General features: G+C 45.3%; 1 protein-coding gene across 3 annotated transcripts in view; it reads right to left on the bottom strand.

The window, feature by feature from the left end:
* The window catches only part of UBASH3B (ubiquitin associated and SH3 domain containing B), an 80,793-nt gene extending 68,489 nt beyond the window's left edge, over window positions 1-12,304 (bottom strand). For all 3 annotated transcript variants that reach the window (XM_064524286.1, XM_064524285.1, XM_064524287.1), the window contains exon 1: window positions 11,783-12,304. In XM_064524286.1, coding sequence (XP_064380356.1) covers window positions 11,783-11,834 — 52 coding nt within the window. In that variant the 5' untranslated portion in view covers window positions 11,835-12,304. The remainder of the gene's footprint in view (window positions 1-11,782) is intronic.
* Between the last annotated feature and the right edge of the window lie 14,289 nt (window positions 12,305-26,593).

The raw sequence follows: 26,593 nt of genomic DNA, 5'->3' as shown, positions 1-26,593 counted from the left end.
TTTCCTAGGAGAACATGAAAAGAATCACAGCAAGCTGCCCAGTGACCTTGGTTTGGCTGACTCATAGAAGAATCATGGCAAGACGCATTTCTCAGGCACTCTGAGCAGCTAAGACACAGCCTAGACTAAAATCACAGAGGCGATGTGCTGGCAGAAGTTTCTGTCCATGTGATGCGCTTTCAGAGGAGTTAAAGGTCATGTGAATGACAGCTGTCGACCGTTGGTAGACATAGAAAGCCAACAAAAACACAGCAGCGCCACACATTTCTAAAACGTGATTTTCCTTTTCAGAATTCTCAAGGATTTAAAACACTTTGTCCAGACGAATATCAGTAGCTTTTGAGCAGGAAATGGCTTATGTCAGAAAGATATGTTGACCCAAAAAGTCAAGGTCTTTATAGGAAGTTAATTCCTGTCTCAGAGATGGCATCTGATGAACTTTGGGAAGCTGGATGAAGAAATGGAGAATTCTTATAAATGCTGATCTTTCCATCTGTCAGTAGGATATTTTACTTTAGGGAGAAAAATACCACAGGGGGATTGGGTCATGCTTTTTACCCCCAAATTATACTATTTTTATCAAATTAAAGTGAGGCTTAAGAAAACACCCACATAGCTGTTTCAGGTGGGTCCCAGTCATGCAACTCGGTCCACGTGGGAGGCCTCTTGTATGCAATGGGGCTTATGCTGAGAAGAGAGGAGGGTAGATAGGGTAGGTGATAGATGCTCACGAAGCAGTGACACCTGTGATCACCCTGCAGTATCGGAAGGAAATGGCGTCAGATGCTCTGTAACATCACAGTTGGAGCTATCGGCCCGCTCCAGGGAGCCAGAGTGACGCAGATCCCTTGGATCCAGCCTGACTCATGCTCTCCCCAGCCTGCTGCACTTGGCTCACCTGTTCCAGACCCAAACAGTACCGGTACCTGGGAAACTGGCCGCACAGGCGCTGGCTGTGAGAACAGCACTGTGCTTCCTTAGTAAGGCAGCAACTCTTGAAAGTGTTCGGAGGCCCCTGGGTGCTCTCCTTGCCCACGGTGATTGGGCAGTGAGTAGATGTGCTCGTAACAGCCTGAGGCACAAAGTAGAGTCACTGTTTATAAAAGACTCTGTAGTCCCAACATACAAGTTTGTTGTGAATGAGGAGAAACACCTAGGTTTCTGTTTTTCTCCCAGAAGCCAGGGTGCTGATTCTTACTTATGCACAGGCTCTTTGCAGTACCTGAATGGTGCAAAAAAATCTTTTTCTTTAAAGGTAGTGTAGAGGAAGCTTTTGTAGAAATGAAAGTCAGGTTATTTCTCAATAAGATCCTCAGCTGGTGTGTGTTAGTATTGCTCCAACAAAGTAAATGGTGCCAGGCTGATTTATGCTACTGGAAGGCTTTGTCCTTGAGAACATGTATGCATTTATGATACAGCTACTGTATGGGGGCTTAAAGAGACTGTAAAGGGAATATAAATGCATCTTTTAAGGTAAAACTGTAATTTACATTTGCACTTCAAGGCTCGTTTCCGTTGCCCATGGACTAGTATAAATAAGAATTAGATCCAATTCTTGTTTAATCTGAGAACTCTTTGAACTGTGCCTGGGAGAACTGACTGCAGCTTATCCCTGGGCAATATATTGTGATCTGACACTTGCTAAGAGTTGGCAGCTACTCACAGAAAGAAATATAGACTGTGAAGAATAAATTCAATATAATAGTAGTACAAGGGGGCAGGACATCACTGACACCATTACAGTCTGCAATTCTGGAGTGCCCTTTGTCTCAAGTGGCTAGCAAATGTTAACTAAGGTGCCTTCTCTGGCATCGAGCAGATTGATGCGTTGTCTATTTTTAAATTTCTGTGCCTGCAGAATGGGAATGATACTGATTTCAAAATAGCCGTTCATAACAGGTTTGTTCTTATACAGCGGTGAATTTCACCCATCATTCTAACTCGCTGTAACTGTGGGTAACAACCAGCAATGAAGGATTTTGGGGGCAATGCTGAGATCACTGCCTGTCAGCAGGAGATGGTATTGATGGCTTTCCTATGTGGCTTTTCCCTGTATCCCTCCCTAGAGACATTTGCTCTTTCTGACTCATATTTAGATGGCCAGCTCTTTGGAGCAGGGATCATGTTTTCCTATTCTGTTTGTACAGCCTCTAGCACAATAGGATTGCAGTCCATAAAAATCAGGCTCCTACTCTCCAGTGTCATACAAGGATAAAGCAATACTAGTGTGTTATGTCAGCACAAACCCAGGGCTTAAAATTTACATGAAACAGATTCAACAACCCTCAATAGAATAAAGAATATCTCAGAAGAACAACAGTGCCACTGTATACATTTTGGTATCTCCGATGTCACTTAACACATCCCTTCATAATCAGTAGAAATGTAGAGAGCATCTTGATCTCAGACATGCAAGAGAAGCACGTGCTCAAGTGCTTTGCTGAATCAGGCCATTAATGAGATTTCTGTAGTGTAAGAACTTGCTGTATTTCATTAGATACAGTAAAGAAAATACTCATTTTTACAAATCAAGAGATGAAAAATCTCTCTGAAACACACCAACCTCTACTCTGGCAATTATTTCACAATCACTGTCTGCAAATGATTAATTTTGAACTATCATGAACTGCAGTGCCTAGCTAATAAGACATGAAAGGAAGAAATGGCACTTGCCTTGCTTTTGATAATAACAGTGAGGTGAAAGGTGTGAGTGAAATACGGTTAAAACCTCTTTCGGTGTCAAACTGCTAAAGGCCAGGGTGTTTATCGCAGTTATGTACCTTTGAGTATGCCCCCGCATTTCTAGCACAGAAGACAGATATTCCAACAGGTACTCTGGTCTGCTGTTTGCTCAGCGACCTGTATAACCTTTTGCTGGCGTTTTCATGCTAATCTCCTAACGACAAGGACTGGCCTGCAAGGTGTTCATGCTGGTGTTGATAGGAAGCTTCAGTCCCAGGGTCATGAATTTGGAGTCTGGGGAAAACAAACACATCTCCTGTCACTCATTCCAGCTTCCAGTTTATATTTGCTTTCTTTCTGTTTAAATCTTACACTGCTGCCTGGTGGGTGAGAGAAATCAGTCACGTCCTGACAAACCTGTCAGGAAATGGTCATATACAGACATGCAGCTCTGCTCTACTTAGTGATCTTTATTCTTTTGGGAATCCTTCTAAAAGGGGGGAGGCTAAAGCTTCCCCGCGAATGGAGGAGAGGAGTCTTCTACCCCCTAGCTGTGTGAGATCAGCATATCCTGGCTGCATATCGTGAGTTCCAGGTATTTGGGAGATTCCTTAAAAAGTGCCTTTTCCAGCTGGGGCTTGTCACAATCTGAAGAGACATATTTGGAAGAGTGGATCTGATAGGGCAGCACCTGTCTTATGAACATAGACGAGAGGTTCAAGATGTCTAAAGTACCGTTCCTGTAGGTTCTCAGCTGTTTTGTTGTGGTGACTTGAGCAATTCCCTCAACCCATCCTAGTGTTTCCTGCAGCTGCTTTTTTCCCCTGTGCTTTGCCCTGCTCTCTAGATTCAGTCTTTGTGCATGAATGGGTAGTGTAGGATATGGTGGGGACAGGATAAAGCAAAGCCAAGCCAAGGCCTATTCTTTTCAGGTTTGTTTATACAGTGGGTGAGTAAGACACAGACGCTGTGGTGCACACCATTGTAATGCACAAAGCCTGCAGTGAGTCCTGGTGATGGAATCCAAAATGCTGTCAGCTGCTGAACTACAGCTCTTTTGATGACTCTGCTTGTTGAGGATAATTAGACTGGTGCAGTACAGACACACACATGGATGTCTCTATTCTTTTTGCAATTGCAGAGCACATGCTGTGAATCCACTATGAGTGCCAGTTAAAACCTAGGGCAACATTTTCAAGTGTGTACAAGACTTGGGAGTCTAAGATTCACTTTCAAAGCTGACTTAAAAGCCGAAGTCCCATCAGGAGCCAGCAGGCCTAGGACTTGGCATTTAAAGGCAGCAAAGAATTTTTGAAACTTTTGCTCATCATCTTTCCAAGGATCGAATTCCCCCCCAGCTTCTGTCTATGTATTCGTTAAGTCCCAAGCGCTGTCAGCACCCTTCGAGAATGGGCTCTTGCGTAGCAAAGTGGCAGAAGTAATCTCAGGGTAAACTCCCGGATGGCTTTGTGAGGAAGCACTGCAGAATTCTACAGAAACAGGCCAACCCACTGCTGCTGTCACCAAGCCTCCACGGGGGAGGAATGATCAGCATTTCTGTAAACAAGGCTCCTTTCAAGTGGTCCATGCTTGGTATCCAAAAGCATCAGTTACTCTAGTGAGTCTTTGTCTTTAGAATCTCATCAGGGAATTTATACTGGCTCCTGACAGTAAAATCAGGGATATTCCCATATACAAAATGCAGCATGCAGGTACAGGTCTGTGAAGTGAAAGAAAAAGGGACAGAAGAGGACAAGGTAACACTGGTATCTCTGTGTCACTAGATAACTGACATGTGGCTTGAAAGGGAATTGCATACTAAGGATGACATTACTAACTCTGTGGGTTTCTCATTGCTGATGGAGGGAAGGCACAAGTGAACTTTCAGGCTCTAATGGTGACACATAGGATCTGGGTTACACTTTTTGAAGCTGCCTTACTCCCTAGTGTGGACAGTGCGAGCAAATTCAGGCCCTTTGCTCCAAGACAAATTAAGAGAGAGACAGAAGTACAAGCAAATGTTCTGTTGTCGCTATGTCTCTTTTATACCGAAATGAACAAAGTACACAGAGACTGGAAAAGTTGCTAATAGCTCTTACGGTATTTGCAAAAGTTAGGTAGCCCTGAAAAATGCAGCTCGGAAATCCAGAAGTTGCTCTATCCCGGCTGACTTGCCACTGAACGAGGAACTCCTTGCATATGGTGATGCTACTCACATATTTGAATGTGCCATTCCAGTAAAGCACCATACACGAATGCACTGTGAAGGTTTTTTTTTCCTGAAAACATGGAAGCTTGCTTTCTGAGCAGTGAGCAGTTACGCAGCCAGTATTGCAATGACTCACTGACCTTGGCTCCCCTGTGAGCAGTCTTTGCATAAGGATGTTTTGTTCTTAAAAGGTTTCTTGATATTTATGACAGACGCATTTTCTCTGTCAGTTTCACAGAACCTGTTTTACTTTTCCCGGCTGCCAGAAGAGATGTGATTGATGTCAGTTATGTGCACGGTACCCAAACCACCGAGGTAATACGGCATGTTACTGCTGCTGCTCTCCTTCCAGGCTGTGATCTGGCTTCTTCAGCCTCTAATAAGAGAGAGTCTCTCTCACTCTGAAAACTTTCTACAATGTCATGGAAATAGATACTATTCTTAGATTAGATATCTAAATCTTGTGATTGAGCTAATGGATTGAAACTCTGCGGACTTAGATGCAAGTGCCAGCCTAACTGCAGATCAGATGTGTATATCTAATCTTCCCTGTGCCTCAGTTTCCAGACTATACAGTGTGAACAAAGAGCCCTCTATGTTTTGTCGGTTTGGATCTTTAAAGGAAGGAACTCTCTTTGACAGAAATCTCCCCCATCCCAAATGCAGTGGAGCTGTTGGCACTTAACAGTCCAAATATGGCAGTAATAATCTCTCAGTCCCGCAGCAGAAATCTGCAGTAAAGCCAATGAAGAAAAATCCATATGCAGAGGAGCCATGGGACTCAGTCCCAAATGTATGTTTTCCCAAGCCTTTCTCCAGTGTACCTTCCTGGCAGCTGCTAACTCAAGTGCAGTATCCATGTTCCACTGTGCAGTACAGACCTGTTGGATCCCTTCCAGCACAGATGTACAAAATTGTTCAGAGGCCTCTGTGCTGAACCTAGGAATTGCAATACATGAACTAGACCAGTTAATTGCTCAAGTTACAACACAGAATCTCATCCGTTAAACCCTGGTGTGGGCAAATAATTGCATGCCTCAGAACTTCTCACAAAAGCATTAAACAAGCACATGAAAAGGGATGGCCACAGCAGGAAAAGCAGATCTGTCCAAGTCATCTGCAAAAGGCTGCGCCTCCACTACATTTTTCCTCTCTCACTATATATAGAGTGTAAGCAGGTCACAAATTATTCCTACAAAATTCCTACTTAAAAATGTCCACTGATCTAACGGCTGATATGCAGTACTGGAAATGGAAGCCTTTGGTTAGACACTTTCTGTACTAGATGGTCCCGTGGCTCTATCCAGGACTGAAACCCACTGTCCTGAATGATAAACACAGAGTGAGCATCAGGGCAAGCTTTTATCCTAAGCCCTTGCAGCTACATTACCAGGATTTTCTGTTCAGTAGCTGAAGATTTCCTCCAATAGTATTGCAGACTTGGAAATTCACTTTCAATGTACCCTTCAAAACTGCTGCTTTTGGAAACTGTTGCATCCATTTATGCCTTCAGTGGGGCTGGAATTTCCCTCCATATCCCAGGCCAACACAAGTCACTGTGCACCATGAAAAGCTTTCGCAAGCTTAGGCTTAAGTGGGACTTAAATGATCCCTACATGTTGGGCTAGTCCTTTATCGTAGGATGAATTCAGCTGATAGTATTTACTGAAAAGTAATACCCCAAAGGCAAGGCGGCGAAGGAACAGAAATCACTTCAAAATCTGAGGATTATCTGCAGCAGTTTTTTTTCCTTGCTGTATTCTCCCAAATCTAGCTCAAACCCTAGAGAGATGAGAGACTTCACAGCCTTTCTGTGCTGAAATACTGCTATGTTGCTAAGTCTGTTACTAGGCAAAATATGTTTTAGCAGCCTAGAAAACATTTTCAAAACACAAGAGAAGATTTTACTGTTTGTAAACTGAATCTGAGCTTCTTTTCTTTGAGAATAATGAAATTCTCATACTCCTAGATTCTCATAGTTATGGAGAAAGAAAATCAAAATCAAACCATCTTGGTTCTACTCAGGTCCAGGGAAAATGTGGTACAGCTTTGTAGATTAACTCCTCTTCATACCCATGAATGCTGAGTTAGATCCAGGTGATCTTTTGTGGGAGGGAGGAAGGAAATGTGTAGCATAGGGGAAGTGGTGAAGTTGATTCACTGTGAACTGCACGATATTCCTGGCTGTGCCCTTTCCATGAGGGCAAAGCGTGTGCACCTACATTTAGCACCAGCAGATCCACCAAGGAGCACAGCATACCTCCACCCTATGTTACAGACCTGTCTGTAGAAGGCAGCCCCCCTTTCTCGGGCTGGGGTTATGGGAAGGAACGTGAGCGTAGTATTGGGAAGCTTTGCCACCTGTGTGGAGAACAGTGCTTATCTCTTACGCTTGTCACACAGAGGATGGCAACCAAGAAAGCATGATGCCCATAATTTGTGTGTTCTGTTTAAGGATTTATCATTTTTGCCAGTTTGAGTAATGACAGGGGCCAGAGACTTTTAACTTCTAGGTCCAGATCTCTCCTGAAACAGTACCATGGTGCTATGGGTTGAATTCAGAATTGTATGCAGAAACACAGGTAACATTTAAAACTTTACATATGTATATATTCATGCACATATATACACACCCAGCATTAAAATGAAGAAATGCAAAATTTCTACTCATACTAAAATTTTAACTTTCTGTTTTGGAGGAGTTTCAATTCGGACATGAAACTTTAAAACTGAGAATCGCTGGACTCACAGATTCTAGTGCCATTCTGATTTCTGCGCCGTGCAGGCTAGAGGATTTCAGCTGCTTATCCCTGTATTAATTCTAATAATTTATGTTTGGTCAAAGGCCATCTTTCATCCTGAAAAGACTTACAATCCACCACTAAATTTTCTGATGTTTAGCATTACAGAGACACATATTATGCATAGATTTTTAAATTACTTGTACATGAATAATAGTTTAAATGATCCCCTGTGGTTTCAACAGCCTGTAAATTACATTGCGCTTCCCCTTGTATTCACTCTCAGGAAGACTATCAGCGCTTGTTAAAGAGATTATCACCCAAGAATGAGAGGTGCTGGCAGCCAGATTAGATCTGTGGGTGCAACCACTGGGAGAAGATCCTTTACAAGAAGACAAAATACAATATTTCAGGGCAAGTGGGGAATGACAGTTGTGTGAATTCTCGTTCTAGAGGAAGGTTGTTCTTGTGTTTAAGGTCTTGAGACACTGGTGATCCATTTAGACTTCTGTGTGACGCTGGGTAAAAGGCTCGTCTCAGTGCCCAAATTGCAAAATGGGAATCATAACATCACCTTTGCCTTCCTTCCTTATTTAAATCAGAAGCAACTTGGGATAGGGACAGTCTCCTCCTTTGTGGCTAGACAGTACGTAATATAATGGAATAATTACAAAATAATAAGTAATGATTCTGTGCCGACAAAAGAAAAAAAAAAGCTTCACAGTAATTATTTAAAATGCTCACATACTGCAGCAGTTTGAGCAATTGCTGTTCATAGGTAAATGTATCCAAAGGTGGTTTGTCTCATCGCTGCTTCACTATGTACCTTACAGCAGACCCACTGAATTGCCACTGTTGCGGTGAAGGAGGAAAACAGAGAGGTGGAGAGAAGTCTGGCCAGGAACACGTCACAGAACTGCTCTTTTACCTGCGCGGAAAGGACTTTAGTGGGGGAGTGGGGAGAGCTTCCTGCGGCCGGTTCTGTTGCTCATGACATTTACATCAGTGGAGCACTATTAATTTCAATACTTGCTCTCAAATTATCTTAGCACAGAAAGGAAAGGATCGTGTCCTTCTCTCACGGACTCCTTTTTCTTGCATCCCCCAATAAATGGACAAATAAAGGCTTATTTAATAGTGTCCTGATTTGAAAAAGAGATCCATGGAAGTTTAGCACTCAGTACCTGAGGCTTAAATGTCTATGACATTGTCTCTTGGTGGAAAATTGGATGAGCCAGACTGAAACCTTTAACTGAGCTAGTCTATACTAACTATCTAATAATACTTACTTGGAAATCGTATTTAGCCTTTCACCTTGGACTATTTTAGCATGCATAGGGTGGAAATGGCTAGAAATCTGCCAGGACTGTATTTTGATAAGCAGTTGTCAAATATTTAAAGGGCTGTCCAAAATATTTCACAGTCAACGTAGACTACAGTTTAGGATGATCTTTGTTTGATAAGGAGGAAACAGGTGAGAGGGTGAAGTAACTTGGCAAAAGTAACACAGAGCTGGGAAAATAAAACTAACACAAGAATCCTAAGCCCTTGTCAGCATTGCAAACCCAGGGTCGTGCTGGCCATTTGAGCTTTTATTGCTGCTACAAACTGTAAGCATGGAAAGGAATGATCAAATAATCAGTGTGTTCTGTCTTGAAGAGACAAAAGATGACCTGTCCATTGCTAGCAGTGTGGGGTACATCCAGCTTCTGACTCAGCTCCAGAAAATGTACGTTAGGCAATGTGAATACTCCCCAACACCTCAGTACTGCCGCAGTACCAGTAGAACAGGTGCCGTCTGAAAACAGCTCTCGAGGTACCTTCAGGTAGCTCCTGTGTGCGTTAGCTCGCCTTCAGCAGCCCTGCGTTCCCCTGGCTCTAATATGAGGCCAGAAGGCCCATTAATGCCGGCAGTGATGGCATTTTGTGACTTGCCTGATAGACTAGTCTGACAACTCAGAGCTTTGTTTTGCATAAGCCATCAAAACAGATGGTCACCACTTTCAACTATCAGCCTGACTTGTATTTGTACACAAGATCTACAGTCATCTACAGTCCCCTGCTTCGCTGAGTTCTCTATCTCCGGTTGGTAACCGTGGCTTTAGGGTGGAAAGCAGAGGTGGGAGAACTGTAGGTGAACTCAGAAGGGCTGTGAGGCCTAAGAGTGAGGGTATGGTACTCTCAGTCGTGTCTTTGGGAGGCATGGCATTTTTTACCTTGGCAGCTTCAGTAATCTCAACCTCCTTAGCTCCTACTTGTAGAGTAGTATGTTGTGAGTTAAAAGGCAGCTTTGGGGAAACAGTGGCCTTTGGGGAATTGTCCTTTTGCCATGTCTCCCATGCTTCTGAGCCTGTGTGTCGTTCCGTCACACACCCGACATGGCAGCACTTCGTTGTTTGGTTTTATCTCGTTTTGCTTCTTACTTGCATTTTAATGATGACTTATTTGCAGTATTTCATGCAGGCTGGAATAGTGCACTAAGAGAAACTCCACGTAGGGAAAGTGGTCCCCCTCCCAGGAGAAAGCTGAATTATCAAACAGGGCTACATCACAGTATCTGGAATTTAGTACTAAGACAGTTTTTGTCCTGCTATCCAGTTACATTTGCAATAAGTACTCTGCAGTTGAGGATATTTTCCTCTTTTTTTCTGGCTTGCTTTCTGTGTTTAACCTTCTCGACCTCCTACTCTGAAGCTTTGGTTTCATTTTTGTCAAGTGCTAGAGTTTGCTTAGGCAAGAATATACACCATATCTACCTAGTTCCTCAGCCAACAGGTTAAGACCAGGGCTGACTGCCAGCCTTGATGGCACTGTTGTAAACGTAATAACTAGTTTCATTCATAGTATCAAGCCATTTTTCCTCTAGCTGCTCTGAAAGGTGCACATCTGTTTTCGCACACAAATCAGAGCATGAAGTCACGCATCTCCTACTATCTTTGTAGGGAGGCATCATCGCAATTTCTGTAGGTGACTATAGATCACTGACAAACAAAGAGTGTAGGTAGGATAATGGATTTTGTGTATGTGCTAGTGGAGCCGCAGCAGTCTCATGAATCTGTAGGTGACATTTGTCCTTAAAACGGCATGTGTATATCTTTGTACTTAGGAAGAAAACTGCACTGAGATACAGCTGAAAAACCACTGAATTTTGATCGGTATCAACAACAAAAGGAAAACCTTAAGCAGATCAAGGAACCATCCAAATCCCTGCTGGTTTCATTTACATCCTAAAGCACGCAGTCCCACTTCAGGAGTCACTATGTTTAAAACGGAACCGGGAGAGTCATTATTAAGTTATCATTAGGTGCCTGCCTAATTAATTTTAAGCATAGCGCATGCTGGGAGATTACACCAGGGCATTGCTAAATTGGGCAAGAAAAGCCTACCACCTTGGACTACTGGGTTTTTTTAGACACTCGTTCCTGTTTTGTTGACTTGTATGTGGATTAAAGAAGATGTCCTGGGTGACTGACTTAGTGAAGGCAGATGTGCTAAGGACCACTCCTTTTCAGAACACGGCACAGGAACACCGGGCTCCGATTTCACCTCGGGGTGTAGAAATTGCCTCCCTGGCTGCATCAGAGTGAGGAGCCCAAACTTGGCAGCGATGCCTGCGGGCGGGGCGGGGCGGGGGGTCGCTCCCGCAGCGCGGGGCCCGGCAGCGCGCCGGCTCCTACGGGCCGGGCCGGCGGGGCGAGCGGGGCGCCCGCCCGGCGCCGCACCTGCCGCCTCGCCCGCCCCTGCCCGGGCAGCGCGGCCGCCGGGAGCCTGCGGGGCCGCCGCAGCCCTCGGCCCGCACAGCGTCCCCCGCTGCCAGGGCCGCTCCGGCTGCGCATCCCCCGCTCTCCGGGCCGCTCATCCTCCGCTCGCTCCCCGGGCGCGCATCCCCGGCCGGACCGGGCCGCTCCGGGCGCACATCCCTCGCTCTCCGGCCACGCATCCCCCGCTCGCTCCCCGGGCGCGCATCGTCCCGCCGGCGGGGCCGGCATCCCCGCTGCCCGCTGCCTCCCGCAGGCGCCGCGCTGCCCGCTCGCCGCGGGATGGAGCGGCAAAGGAGAAGGCGCACGTCCCTTCTCGCCGCTGTAAAACGAAAGGGGGAAGAGCCAGGGGAAGGTGCCGGCGGCGGGGAGCGGCCCGTGTCGCGACTTACGCCCTGGCTTTCGGGAAGCCCATTGACAGCAGGATCTCCAGCGACGAGCCATGTTTGATGGTGCCAGCGCGGTGCTGCCGGTTCCGCCGGGGGATGACTTTGCTGTACAGCTCCTCTTTGGCAGCCATGGCGTGCGGTGCGGGCTGGCCGCGCTGGGCCATCACGCAGCCATGGCCGCACGCACACGGCCATGCACACCCGCAGCGCCGAGCGCCCCGCCGGGGGCCGCGGCCGCGCAGGGCCGCGCAGGCTGCGCCCTCCTCCGCGCCGCCGCCGCTCACAGAGCCGGGCCCGCCCCGGCCCCGGTCCCCGTCCCCGTCCCGCTCCCGGCCGCCGCCACACGTGCGCGCCCAGCGCGGCTCCTGCAGCCGCCAGCGATTTCTCAATGGATCCGCGGCCGGCGAGAAGAAACCCGCCCGCGCCGCGGCTCCGCGCACAGCCCGCCCCCGCTCTTAAAGCCGCAGCCGGGCGCGCCCCAAGCCTGCGCTGCCCCCCGCCGCCCGGCTGCCGCCCGGCTCCGGCCAACCCCGCCCTCCCGCCGCAGCCGGGCGGCACCCAGCCCCCCCCCCCCCCCCCCCGGCCTCAGAGCGTCGGGCGCGGGGGAAGCCGCGTTTGGAAGGGAGCTCCGGGCGCTGCAGTAGCCCACCTGGCGCGGGCCACCTCGGGAGACCCTGGCCCGGCACGGGCTCTGCTCTGAGCAAGGCCACTGCTGGAGCAGATAGGAGAAGTTAAGCCTTACTTAAAATAACAGCGACAATCACACACATACAAAACCAAACAATTGCTTTGGTTTTCTTGGAGGATAAGCTCTACATGGTGTTGACCTGAGCTGAAGGGCCAGAGAGCTGAGAAGAGCTAGAGAGCACTGCACAAGAACAGTTGGGCTTCAGGAGCGCTGTCCTCAGCTCCATGAAGCTTTCGGGTGGTAGCAGCAGTGGTTAGAACAGATCTAGTTAGTCGTGGAAGAGTGTCCTCCAAAATTTGCGCCTTGATGTTTCACCTTGATCTTGTGTTTCTCCATCCTCTCAGCCCTCTCCAGGCCATCACATAGAATATATGGCCTGAAGGCATTTCTGTTTCTGGGCAGGGGCTGCCCTTCCCTGTTTAAGGCCTGCGGTGACACAGGGCTCTGCTCCTCTTCCCTGCTCCCCTCTTCCTCCCACATCCTTCCCTCCCCAAAAAGCTGCGCATTCCTATAGAGTGGGAGGGACAATATTGCGCCTTTCTTCCTAGTTGTGTTTCAGTTCAGATTTCAGTTTGGTATGTTTGGGGTGTAAACCAAGGGGCTCGTGTTTGTGCTCTCCTATCGAGAGACATCCTCCTTCCCCTCCCATCTCTCCTTTGTCTTCTTGTTTCTAGCTTCCCCTTCTTCCCTCCTCCACCACACACGTTCCCCACAGCCTCGCCGTTTTCCCCTTCACTTTTTTAAGACAAGCAGATACCACTACTGATCTTCTCTGAGCAGACCCGACCCACAGTGTTGTAGAGAACAGCATGAAATCACAACTCTGCAAGTAACTAAAAGCAATTAAGAGGTATTTATTTTACAAAATGATAGGTTATGTTTATGTCGGGGAAGGGTAGCATGGGACTTTTTTAGTAGCTGGCAATGAGAAATCTATCACTACAATTAATAATATGAGCATTAGGACGACAAACAGCTAATTTGTTGTATCAATGAAGCAAGAGATGAAAAAAATTCCCCCCAACTGTCCGCTTATTCCCCTTCTCTGCCAGTGTGGGCTGGTGCCTGGCTGTTTATTTTCTGCCACTTTATCCAAAGGCACGATGAGAAACGTCCACATGCTGCAGTCAGCACACCCGTGTTACACTGGAGCCTGTGTTCCCACAGTGACAACAGGCCAGTAAGTCACCCTTGCTCTAGCTGAACCAACAAGCACCATGAAAATTAAAGCTCAAGGAGAACATTACACAAAGCGCTACTTGTTCATTTTTGAAGTCATTTTTAACTCCTTTGATGTTCCTGAGGCACTGATTCTTTAGTTTACCCCTGCTATTAATTGACAAGAACTTCATTAAAGTCAGTGGGTGAAACCAAGGAGACTTTAGTCATGGTTTTCAGCCGTGTTTGGCATTTTGCAACTGTGAGATCAAGATCAGGCAGCCAATCTGTTGCATTTTAATAAGTAATGCAGTTAAGGATTATTAAAAACAATACTTGCACTAAAATGTATATTGCCAGAACCACCAGAAGTGTTCATCATGGACCCATACCCCGCTGTGCTAGGTGCAGTACAAAATGCAAAAAAGTTCTGTGTCCACATCTGTAAAAGGGGAAGATTAACAGCCCAGATTAACGCTGACCCACGCTCCTACCTCCCAAATGAAAACAGCAGGCAGTTTCCAGGAGAATCTGATCAACATACAGGAATTAGCAGCCAACAGAAATCTGCAAAGACTGTTGTGTCGTAGCTTAGCCTGATATGCTTCACTTATGCACGTTTTCTTTGCTCCAGCTGTATTACTCAATCAGGAAATAACAATAAAAATATAATTTGTTATGGAAGTAGTTTCCAGAGACTTTGCCCGGATTAGAATCCCTTTCCTCTAGCTGCTACAGTTTCGTATAATCAGTTTAAAAAATCCGCATCACAGAAGTTATCTGTTTTGCTGGTTGGACTTGAAGATGAATTGCTACAACTAACCCCACTGGAAACATCAAAGTTGTTACAATAAACAAGAAGGAACAAAAATAGGATGTTTACACAGCTAGGCTAGCTGAGTATACAATTCCTAGTCCATCAGTTCAACTTGCTACATACCTGGCTTGAAAGCATTGTTCAGTTCTGCTGAGAGAACCACCTCGTGTCTTCGCAGCTTCAGCTAGTGCCTCTGCGTCCTGTCTGGCTGCGCTTTTCTGTGTGAAGAGCGTTTCATTGGGAAGCAGTCTTTTTTTTCAACAATTAAATGTTCCTTGCAATAATGCTTCCTCCCCCCTTTTTTTTTTGATTGAAAGCTGAAAATGAAAGCTGTCTTAGTGATCAAACAGGAAAAAGGAAAGCAAATTTAAAAAGCAAACACCCTGCAAATGGGGTATCCCCCAAATTGTCAATAATTTTAATGAAAAAGATTGAAATCTGTGAAAAGCTGGTGCCTATATGAAGCCTGTGATATGAAGATTGTTTTAAAATGCTATCAAGTTTTCACACAAAATCCTTCCCTTTTTTTCACATGACCTTCTCTCTGCTGGCCTGATCCTATAAATTTATGAGTGCGCTCAACTTACTGCTGCTAATCATTTTCCTGACTTCGGTGCAACAGCTTCCTGGTGCACAAAGCTAGGCAGGTAGTGTAAGTTCCTGCAGAAACCGGCTCGTGTGTGTTGTCTATATTCTTTTACTGTGCTCCTCAGTGAAACTCCAGTATTATCTCCTTACCTCCAGGAAAATGCATTCACAGAGGATTATTTATATCGCTTCCTTCAGAGGTGGAAAAATGCAACAGAGTCATTTGGGGGCGGGCATTAAAACTGCCTCACTGGACATTGTGTGGGAGTTTTGTTAGACACTTCAGTAAGAAGAGATGAGGCTCCTAAGGAACTGGAGACAAGGTTACCCATCTTTTCAGCGTGATGTTACCTCCTTGTGTTCATATGCAAAGGGTTTACTCGCTAACAATGGAAATATTGTGAAATAAACAGCACAACAGCAGGAAACAGAGCAGAGGTTTTGCTTTCCTCCTTTATAGCTTCCTCCCTAAAAAAAGGGGTCAGATGCTTTCAGAAAGTCCTTATTCAAGAGTCTGCTTTTGAATTATTACCAGTTGCATTGTATTGTTGCCCATGGGGTGGCGGGAGGAACAGGGACAGGATGCGGAGCTACTCCTAGGCCAGCACCTCATTTGTAGCAGCAGCAAGGAAAAGACTGGCCCTTCTCCTCCCCTCCCTTCCAGAGAAGAAAAAGAGAAAAGAAATCTGCCATAAGGCAAACATCGAGTAAAGGTGAACAGTAAAGGACATGGCAAGATCACTGTTTCCTAGACTTCTTCGAGCCTGATCTTGCAATTATTTGCATACTCAAGTCATTTTACATACACAGATATATTCCTCATAGCAGCTTTAGGCCCATCTGCAGCTGCAGTCTGCATGGAGGAAGGGGGCTGCTTCCCCTCGCCTGGCTCCGCACACGCACCTCCCTTAGCAATACCGGAGGGGAAGGAGGCCTGCAGCCTTCCTCCCCCTTAGCTAGCTTTGGCAAGTCCGTCCTTCGATTACTTGTCTGTATGTTGAAGTGGTGTCAGCACGGCTTCAGGGCTGAGCATCTGAATGTGTTAAAAACAAAATGAAGTTCCCCCTGAACACTTTTTCCCTCTTTTTTTTCTCCTGAGTTTCCAAATGTCAAGAAACAGTGAGTTATCACTGAAAAAAGTGAACAGCTGCCTCATGCTTGATTCAAAACAGCATGAAAATGGAGTCAAAATTATTAGTCAGACTTTTTAAATGAAGTTTAGACCGAAGAAACTTCAGCAAACTTTATTCCATTTCCTGTGTAGTTCGTAATTGCTTTGTGGGTAGTGTTTTGTGACTGCTTCAGTTTTGTCTTATAACATCCATCTGAGCATGCTTGGAACAATTGCTGAGCATGTGTCAAAGTGGAAGAACGACATTCCTGAGAGCAGGTTATTCTTAAAGCCTAAAACATCTTTGTCCATATCTTCTACCTGTCTGCCTTTCAGCAGCTGAGCTGGAATGAGCATTTATTTGGGGCTCTGTCCTGCAGGGATAGTTTCCTTCCTTTGCTAAGCATCCATCTGCCTAGGTACTTATGTGAGCCTCCTCTTCTCTCGTGACCGCAATATTTGAGTCCCTGCAGTGTATTTAAAAATAGAAAGAGCAGCTGGCTCGTAGGAGAACAGGATTCTGCATTTTGTCCAGGAGGCAGTGAAAGGACTTTCTCACCCTTCACTGTATCTACCTAACCTCAAACTTCCGACATGAGATTTGGGCTTTAGGAGGATTCATTAGGCCTGCAGAATGCTCCCTGAAGACCAGGGATTTTTTATCCATCACCAGATTTTATTGCCTTGAGGCTGTAACTCCAGACTCTGCTGCAGACGTGGAGGTGGGGGTAGACTCAGGTCCATGGCTGTCGTAGCACTATTGGCTTCAACAGAGAGCAGCTGGGGCTTGGGCCGAGAGAATCCAAGCTGGCCACAGAGACAGGAGATCTTGCTTTTCTAGCTTGGATTTTTTTCAAGTTTGGGCAACATTTTCCTCATTACAAATAAAATCTACTTTTATTTCATCATAACTTGCCATTTGTGCATAGAGCCGTGGAGTGGAGGTGGACCAACAGCTATGAGCCGACAGGCAAACTATGCTTTGGATAGTTCAGTTTGATACTGGGCACAGGCATGTGCAGAACGCTCAGGTAGGAGATGACATCTAGTGCAGCTTGCCTAACTTTCTGTTCTCACTTTAAAAGCAAAATAAAATAACACGTGTTTTAAAATGCTTCGAGCTATTTTTGGTTTGAAGGCAACAGGGGATTCTGCGTGAGGAAGGACTCCTGGCTTTCTCGCTGGCTGTGCATAGGAAATAACTTACTGTGCCAGGTCTTTTCCTCTGGAGCCTCGCTCTCCTCCGGGTTCCGTGGCCTCCCTGGAGTGAGGATACTGCGCGCACATGAGAGCAGACTTTGCCTGCCGGGCGGTATGGCAGCTTCATTTGGCAGTCTTAGCGCAGTGGACGTTCATGGGTCATTAAAAAATGAACAGATACTGACGTATGAGGCGTGAGTAGCTGAGGCGATGCAGAGGCAGGGTTTATTCTCTCCTGACTTGTGCAGCACCGAGTTCGTTTGTGTATACAGCAAAGAGTTGCATGCGGGAAGTCCACCCTTTAATTTCTCTTTGCAGACCTGCTTGCTGCAGCGGTGCAGCTGAGCAAGAGGAAGTGCATGTTTGGTGTGATATGGAAAATACTTTCGGAGTCTGTTTAGTAACATAGGTGGGATTTCTCAAAGGGAACTAAAGCCTCCAGTAAATTAGCATATCAGTATCAAATCCACTTACCCCGGGGCTGAGAAGCATGGTTAGCTAGTTCCTCTCATGGTCTGCTCTGTATAATCCTGGTCTCTGTTAGCGGAAGAAAATTTAACAAAAGAGATTAATAGGCTCTGAGCTTCTAGCCTGTGTGCAAGAAACGTCTTGAACATTGGCTATCTTATCTATTGGATTTCACGTCTGTTTCTGCTACACTCATATGCATCTAGTTTATTACGATGATTATTTATTTGCTTGGGCATGAGCCAAGAAAGAACGAGATACAATAGAAAGCTGCTGGGATTTCCCCAACTCCCACACACAGTAAAATATGCTGATCTGCAGGAGGTTGTACAAAGTCTGCAGCATTTCTGCAAAGACCTCTCTTTTTGACTCTTGCTTTTGTTGTAATTATTATTTTTGTTACGATTTGTTTAGCCACAGTCTTGTATCATTAAAGGGGTCCTTGTCAGAGTATTTCAATAGAAATGCATTTGTTTGATTTAATGTTGGAAAGGCAGGGAAGGGGGTGCTTATGGTCACTTGAAATCTTCTTAATTCTTTTACAGAATTATTTGAAAAGATGTAAAGATCGGTGATTTGGCTTGGTCTCAAAGGCAGGCAATAAACTAAAATCAGTGGAGTGACACTAAGAAGTGCTTTGGTTCCCTCTCCCATTTTTCCTTAGTTAACTTTCTTTTTTAACTTTCTTTTCTTTGGAGACAGCAACAGGCGTTGAATGGAGGAGAGAGTGAAAGTGCTTGCAAGCAAAAGTGAAAATGATTAATCAGGTTTTAGAAAGTTGATTGAAATACTAAAACATTGAAGTAATAAAACAAAACAGCAATAAAACAGGATGCAGTAAAGCCTCTCTACGCTAATGGCAGAGATAAGCAATATTTGAAAAAACGTTTCTAATGTAGTCATCAAATATGCTTAGGAACATAGGAGACCAATTTTTAAAGTATAGAATAAGAATTTTATCTTGAAAACAGCACTTTAATAAAACACGTCCTTGTATTACAGAAAAGGATTGTTTTATATGCACGTGGATGTCCATTATAAATACATTTATGTAGCCTGAGGGGATCTTGAAGATGTAATTTCAATATGAATGAACATAATCCAACATCCTGCTTCAGCTGCAAGTGTTTGCAATTTATTTCGTATTTAAACCTCCATTATAGGAACGGCTAAAAGATAGAGGCTGTTCTCCGTAAATTAAATTCCACCATATGTGGTTCCATGTGTCACTCCTTGCAATCATTTACTAAAATTTTACATTCATGCTTAGAACGTAAATTTACAGGATGCCTCCATTTCAGCTGCTACTGTCTTTATCTGACTGAACAACGCAGCAAATTAAATACGCTCTGTCCCCTCAGTCAAAACTCTAATCGCTACTAATAATACTCACTATAAAACTTGCTTTTGCCATCCTCAAAAAAAGTAATTAAGATTTACTAGTTAAGGCCACAGTCCTAAAAGTGTACATGTATATTTAACTTTACTGCTTAGCAGTCTCATTTTATTCCCGGCAATGAAATTAAGTCCATGCATCAGCATCCGCTGGACTGGGCCCAAGGTAAGGCCTGTTGCCTTATTCAGCACATCACATAAAAATAAATGCGGAGCTTTGTCAGTGTTTTGCAGTTTTGTTTATGCAGCGACGCTAGCATGAAGTAGTTTGCAGTTGTATTATCCTACTTGTGTTTCTTGTTAGGCTTTTGAGGGGTAAACAAAACAAAGCAAGCAAACAAGAAAAGAAAAGAGTTCCTGTTTGCATATAATTTCCCATCTGTTTCTCATTCTGTTTGACTCCGGGGAACCTTTCCACACTGTATACATCTCATTTTGAAGAACACAAAGTCTACATGAGCTCTTTGAGCTTCCTCCTTCTGAACTGGATTCCTGTTTCACTCGGATCTGTGTAAATGGACCGTGGCCCTGCTGGAATCCTTGGTGCTATGCTGGGCTAAAAGCAACCCTGGAGTAATCCCGACCGAGCTCCAAACAGCTGTCTAATAGAGAAACTGTTCCTTGGTGCAGGGGCTGGCACTTACTGTATACCTCAGCGAAGCGCAGCCCTGCTTGGAAGCTAGGCCCGCAGAAAGAAAAGAAAATGGAGGCGTGATTGTAGCAGGGGTCTGCAGCCGGATCAGGTGCGCGGGGTCAGGGCAGAGTCCCGAGTTCGATTATGGACATGCATTGGGGCTATTGACATTGCTGCTGAGAAGCTTTCAGCCTCAGCAACCTAATCAGCAGTCACCCCATCATTTCTCTGCCTAGAGAGATGTGCTACTTCAGTGAAAATGTGGTAATGAAGCATGAGAGACTTTCGTCTTCAGAGAAGGGGTCTTCTGAGAATTGCTAGAGCTAGAGACCAGTCCTTTGGATTTTCTGGAAATGAAGAGGGATCCTGCAGAAATCCTCTTTACAACCTAAAGATAACTAAACAATTATAAGCATACAGAAAGTTTTGTTTGACAAAGGGATTTTCAGTCATTCTGTAGCATCATTAGGAGTGAGAACAGTTGTTGCTATGTTCAAAGTACAGTCAGAAAACCCTCTGTCTGTGTTAAATCTGATAGGTTACCACGTAAACCACTGAAATACCAAAGACAAAGTCGCAAGTGGCTGGATTCTGCCTGCTGCTCCAGGGCCTCTTTTTAGAGACATTCTGTTAAAAAGTAGTAGATTAGATAGTTAAATTTAGACAAGCAAAATATAGATAAATAGAAAGGTAGTTTAAATAAAACTAGTCCAGCTGAATTTAACTGAGGGCTTAAGCATTTGCTTAAGCAGTTTTCTGAACTGGAGACTATGGCTACCAACGTGTCTTGCACACAGCAGGAGTCTGCAATGTTGTTCATTAAAATGGCCACCTGAAGCCATGTAAAGCAAATGAGATTTTTCATGGGTACAGGCATCTGGACACAGGAACAGGGGAAAAGGCTCTACCATGAAAAGAGCCAACTCTTTTCTACCATTGTGCCCCAGTGTGTGGTCACAAACCTTTGGGATGAGATTTATAGCCTGTTGCTCTTTCCCAGAACGGGTTGGATTTTGGTGCTGCACTTCCCTCTTGTGTTTGCTGGTAATACTGTATTTCCTCCCGGCTCTGCGAGCTGCGTGCTCGCTAAGTAACAGTGAGCTTCACACACCTTAGGAGTGTCACCCAAAACCCTGATCCCTTGAAGCTTGAGAATGGTGGACAGATTTTGTTTCCCCGTCCTTGATTTTCTTCTTAAGAGTAGCTGAAAAAAGCTTGCTCAGTGAAGGACAGCCAGAGCTGGACTGTACTCAATAGCTAAAAATACCGCAGCAGAGAGTGCTGACGAGTTTTAGCTCTGAAAGATTTCCCTGCATTCTGCACAACGTGCGTGCACTTTTTTGACAAATTGAAAAACAAATCCGAACGCACAGTTTTATAGCAGATGGGCAGCATAAGATCAGGCATCCTTATAATGCATTTTTATTAAGTAGAATTAGAAATGCTTACTGGAAAGGTAAACGCTCCCTGGTATTCGCTCCTGGTGATTAAAGCCCTGGTATGCATTTAGCTGTAAAAGCATTTTCACTGCAGAGTGAAGCAGTTCTGCAGTTACACCGGCCTATTCCACATGGCGGCTCTGAATGGCCACCCTTATGCTGGGGGTTGGTACGGTTCCTGGTGCTCAGCTGGTCATCAGTCCTGGCCTCTCTGGTCATCCTGTTGGGGGACCTGTGGGAACAGGCAAGCTTCCTCCATGCCTGGACACCCAGAGCAGTTGCTGAAGGAAACAAGGATGTGCAAGAGTAAGGTGGAAGAGGGAAGGAAATGACAAACTTTCTGATCTCTCTTGCTGACAGTGACAGCAGGGCTACAGGGCATACTGTAAATTTACCTACTCTCCATCAGTGACCAAGCCAGTTGCAAACAGTCAGAAGTCTGGGGGATCTCAGATCCAAGATTTTAAATTCATGTACTCTACAAATATATCTATCTGCAGTGCTTATGCTATGCATTTTAAGGAGTTCTCATCCCAGATGTGTGAATACGGACAGATGCCCATCTTTATCCCTCAGCTCTGGATTTATGACACTCTAAGGAGGGCAGAGGTAGGAATTATGATCAGTGTCCCTTACTTAACTATGCTCAAAGGGCCTTCTAATACTGAATAGGAGAAGATTCTCCAGCCATCTCTTCAAAAGACTGAGAATTGCTCCGCTGAAGTGTAGCTGTCTCCGTGGTGAGATGCAGTTACCTGTCTGGCAGAAGTTCACCTAGGACATTTAAGTGTGAACTTATTTTCTGTTCTTACCATAGAATGCAAGGATTGCATGATGCCGTTCAGCCTGTACCGTGCTGCTCTCGGCTATTCGTTTGGAGCAGGGCCGAAGAGGAAGTTTCCAGCAGGTCAGGAAAAGAGAGATGAGAGCACTTGATCTTAATGAAAGCCTCAAATGACTTGTTTCCATTTATCCTCCTCCTTGAGAACCTGGCAATTATTTATTGCAAAACAAGGAGGGGAAAACATGAAGCAAAGTACAGTATTTGCAGGCCAAGTGTGTGATTGAAGATGAGGTTTTCAGACATGACGTGAGACTTATAATGGGACTGCATTTGTATATTTAGCCAGAATAGGATTGTGAGCCAAATGCTGGCTCTCAGAATACCGTAAGGTGCTTGTTAGCGGTGGAGAAAGGGTTGCAGCTTGTTAGCAACGAATTGCCGTCCTTTGAGGTGTAAGAGAGCTTTCAGCATCGAAATAATAACCCTGAGACAGTCGGATCAACAGGCATGACAAGTTAAATTAAACGGTTTTATTAACTCATATATGCTCTGATTCAGTGTGGGAGTTAACATTATGCCCGTTTGTTAGTCCCTTTGAGTTCAGGCTGAAGATTTCTATTTCCTGCCCTAGATGTATCCCTGTTAAAATGTTAGCATATTTCTGATCAGGAGCAGCTGCATTTCGGTAGTGAGACGCGCAGAATTACAGTGAGTCAAGTCATTCCAATTTGGGTGCTGAATCAGGCTTTTCTGTATGAATGGATCATTTTTAAGTAGTCTGCTGGAAGTCATGAGTCACTGCAGGAGGGGGCAAAGCCTCGAAGCAAATTGAAGGAAACTTTCTTGCCAGCTTTTGCACAGGTGTTTGGTGTAACAAGAAATGTCCAAGCAGGCACCTGGGAGAAGCCAAGGATATTCTATAAAGACAGCTACAGGTACACAGCAGCTGTTTTGATGAATCAGATCTTCTTGGCTTCAGAGAGTGGAAGTACATAGTAACTCAAAATGAGGTTCTGTTTGCTTTTTGTTCTCAGCATTTGACCAAGTTTTATTTTGCTTCTTATAACCTGGTGTCATTAAAGCATAAAGAAGAAAAGAAGCTTTCTGAGGTGGGAAGATTTCATTCATCAGCTGGCAGTTCTGGGTGTGGGTTGATGGCTTTTCTGTTGGGGAGGAGGCTGTGGTGATCAGAAAATGCACTTGTGGGGCATGGTTATTGCAAATTCTAGCATGTTAGATTGTTAAGTACAGGCTAGGATCTAATGTCCACTCCTGTTGTTGCAGGAGTTGTTAGGAGGAGAGACGTGGGATGAGTGTGTGTGTGTGTAAAGCCTTGGTTGCTGGATGCCGAACGAGCTACTGGTCTGGGCTTGTGGGGTTTGGAATTAGGGTGAATTGTTACTAGCATTTCAGCCTGCAAAGGTGGCACCTGTCTTCTGCCTGAACTTCTTCCTCTGAGCATTTTTCAAGAGAGCTTTTGAAAATGACCTTTCCAGTGTGTCAGCAACTTTGAGTTTCTTTCTGGATGGCCCATGGGAGAGCAGTAGCAGTTCTTTTGTAATTTTAATGATTTCTAATGGACTTCAGATCAGGATTGCGCGCTCTGCGTTTGTGGCCTCGCTAAATCAATGCCTGATTTGCTAACATTGCTGTGTGTAAACTTTTGCATCCAAGAAGCGTAAAAGATGAGGAGGCTTGCTTAGTTTGGCAGCTTGATAGTGCAGCAGTAGTGAATATATGTAATTTGCTCCTATTGTGTGCCTAAAATCACTCTGACTAGAATATCTTGCTCATCCTGTGAAAGGCAAATACTGGACACAGTTGTGATGGTGAAATGGGGGAAAAGCAGCTTTCAAAGCAGTTGCTTATAAAGCAGGTGTCCTGATTCCCTGCTCAGTGACTCAGTTTGAAGTTGGTGTAATTCCACGGAGGTGAACAGAGTTACTCCCCATGCTGTCAATGCAGTTGAGCACAGAACCCAGCCTAAAAACACTTCCTAATGTCAACACGTGTCTAGACAAAAGGCTCTCATATGACCAAAGGAACAGGGCCTTAAAACCAAGGCAGTGGTCTGACCTTAGCAAATGGTTTGGCGAATTAAACTATGCCAAATGTTTGTGAAGGAGGGAAAGTTTTGACGGGAGAAGAGCTAAGGTCCTCCTCTTTCTCCTTGCTAAGTTCATCTTCTGTGGAGCTGTCGGTTTATAGCATCGGCATGGGGTTCATGGCACAACACTGTTGTGAGCTGTCAGTTGGGGCAGGTCTGCATGGTGAATGCACGTTTGCTCAAAGGATCTGTCCCGTCCTTCCTCTGCAGCGTCATGGTGGCACAAAGGAGCCCCCTGCACGTCAGCCTCATCAGAGGACCCTTTCCAAAGTGGCAGCTTTGACTTGGAGTCTAGGTTTGGTTATGTAATTCCTGACTGTAGTAATTCAGGGCTGACAGGTCAGCATATACGTTTGTTCACCTTCTAAGGCTAAAGCCAGCGCAGTGCTGCTATTTTTGCTCTCAGCTTGGATGTCTCTACTTCAGGACATAGCTTCCAGAGTCCAGTAATCTTCTAGTTCCAAAAGGCAAATGAACCTCACAGTAGCATCTAGGACCTAATTTAACCTGCTGCAAGATTAAGGTTGGTAGGTATCTGAATTCCCTGTTGTGCTATGGAGCAGGTAGGATGGGGAACTAAGCAGCACACAACCACTGTTGGCAGTGATCTGCTCCAACTTGGCATATTTTTAAAACGGAAAAAATCACTTTAGCATCCAGGGGTCCTTCTGTCCTGGACCTTGCCTGAGTCTGAGGGTCCAGGTGAAATGCTGTAGTCAAACAACAGCCTGGAGAGCTTTTTTAACAGGACGTAGCATTTTGCCCCATCTAGTGGATACACTGTGTATTGAAACTGGAGTTGGAACTAGTGTTTCGGTTGCAGCATTCAGCTTACTAATGCCGTTCCCAGTCCTTGTTTTTAGTTTTGCCTTGTGGCTATTTATGAGCAGCACTTCTGTATTTTAAATAGAGAGAATTGGTTCCCACACAGAGAAATAGTTCAGGCATTAGTTATTGGAAGGAAGTAGTGACTGGGCACATATTGGGCAGAATGAGATTTAGAAAAAAGAGCAGCTTGGAAATTTCAAGGTTTTCTGGGTGAGGGTGGCAGCTGGGAAGGATAGGTATTAAACAGGAAAACAGCAAGACAAAAGGACATTTACAGAGCCTAAAACATGTTCATCTGAAAGCCAACACATTTTAGAGGAAGAGTTTTCTCTAGTGGATTTTTTTGAATCAAGAGCATTCATATGACAAATGCTTGTTGGCTCTGGCTATAACCTTGCTATGATAGAGACACTGATATGTTGTACCTAGCACATTTGTATGTATTTTGCTTTTCAAGACACAAGGGTTTACAGTGCGTCAGAAGGCAAGGCGAGGAGAGGTAGGGAAAACAGGGCTTACTGTATCCATGGACAGGTATTATGGGCCCTTCCCTGCCCTCCTGCTTGCAGCGGAGACTAGAGAATTGGAACCGTCAGGTGCAGATCACTGTTTTTTGGCTGAGAGGGATCGTTTGACTGAGCAGGGGGTGTGTGAGCCTTTCTCTGTCACCGACTTCCGCTTGGCTAAGAGAAAGGTACAGCTGAGCTCTGAGACTCCCTCTGCCTTGGTAGAGGTCACACGAGACATGATTGTCATGTTTACTTACCGCCGCTGAGGACCGAGAGTATGCGGCCCGTGGAGGAGGAACTAGGAAGTCCTAGGAGACCCTGGTGATTGACAGGAAGGGGAGATGACGGGCCTTTTGCTGTCAGTCACTGCCTCTGCTGGAGGCAGCTTGGATGGGGTAGCTGTTCCAGGGCTGCTGCCGTTATCAGTTACCTGGTGAGAAGCAAATCTCTTGTGCTGTGAAAGGACCTTGCTAAAGACTGAAGGGCTTGCGGGACTCCGGTGAGGCCAGTAGGTCAGAGATAAACAGCCATGACTAATTTCGCAAGTCTTCTAGGAAGGAAAACCCAGCATCATTTTTTGTGCCAGCTTAGAGGCTGTTCTGCTGGTCAGGCTGCTGATCTCTAACAGGTTGTTGGCCGAGCCCCAGACAGGCAGGAGCTGTTGCTGTCTCCGAAGCGAGCCGTGCGTGGGCAGAGCTGTGACTCAAACAAAGAGTCGCGCAGGAATCGCACTGCTGAGTAACTGCGCAGAGGTGGGTGGAGGGGAAGCCTGGCCTGTAACCGTAGCCTGACTGTTGCTTTGGTGGTGCATGTTGTTCTCCCTGGTCTGATGGTTTAGAGAGGTATTTCCCTTTTTGGGCTCTTTTTCAGAATAGCTATTTCTCACTTGGAGAAGGACCCTTCTTTAAAGAGCAAGCGCTAAAGAATTGCTCAAGTTGTGGCTTAAATGATGCCAAGGGGTTGTGTGATGAGGCTGCTCTTGGCATTTATGTACAGATAGAGCTTTCAGACGTTTCCAGGACTTTTTTCATTAAGCAAACTCTCTTGGATGCAGAGTGAAGTGTTAAAATGCTGGCACAACAGTAGCC

This window comes from Dromaius novaehollandiae, chromosome 21 (assembly GCF_036370855.1).
Source record: "Dromaius novaehollandiae isolate bDroNov1 chromosome 21, bDroNov1.hap1, whole genome shotgun sequence".
Taxonomy (NCBI): domain Eukaryota; kingdom Metazoa; phylum Chordata; class Aves; order Casuariiformes; family Dromaiidae; genus Dromaius; species Dromaius novaehollandiae.
Note: the sequence above shows the minus strand (reverse complement) of the source record. Positions and strands in the feature narration are given on the sequence as shown.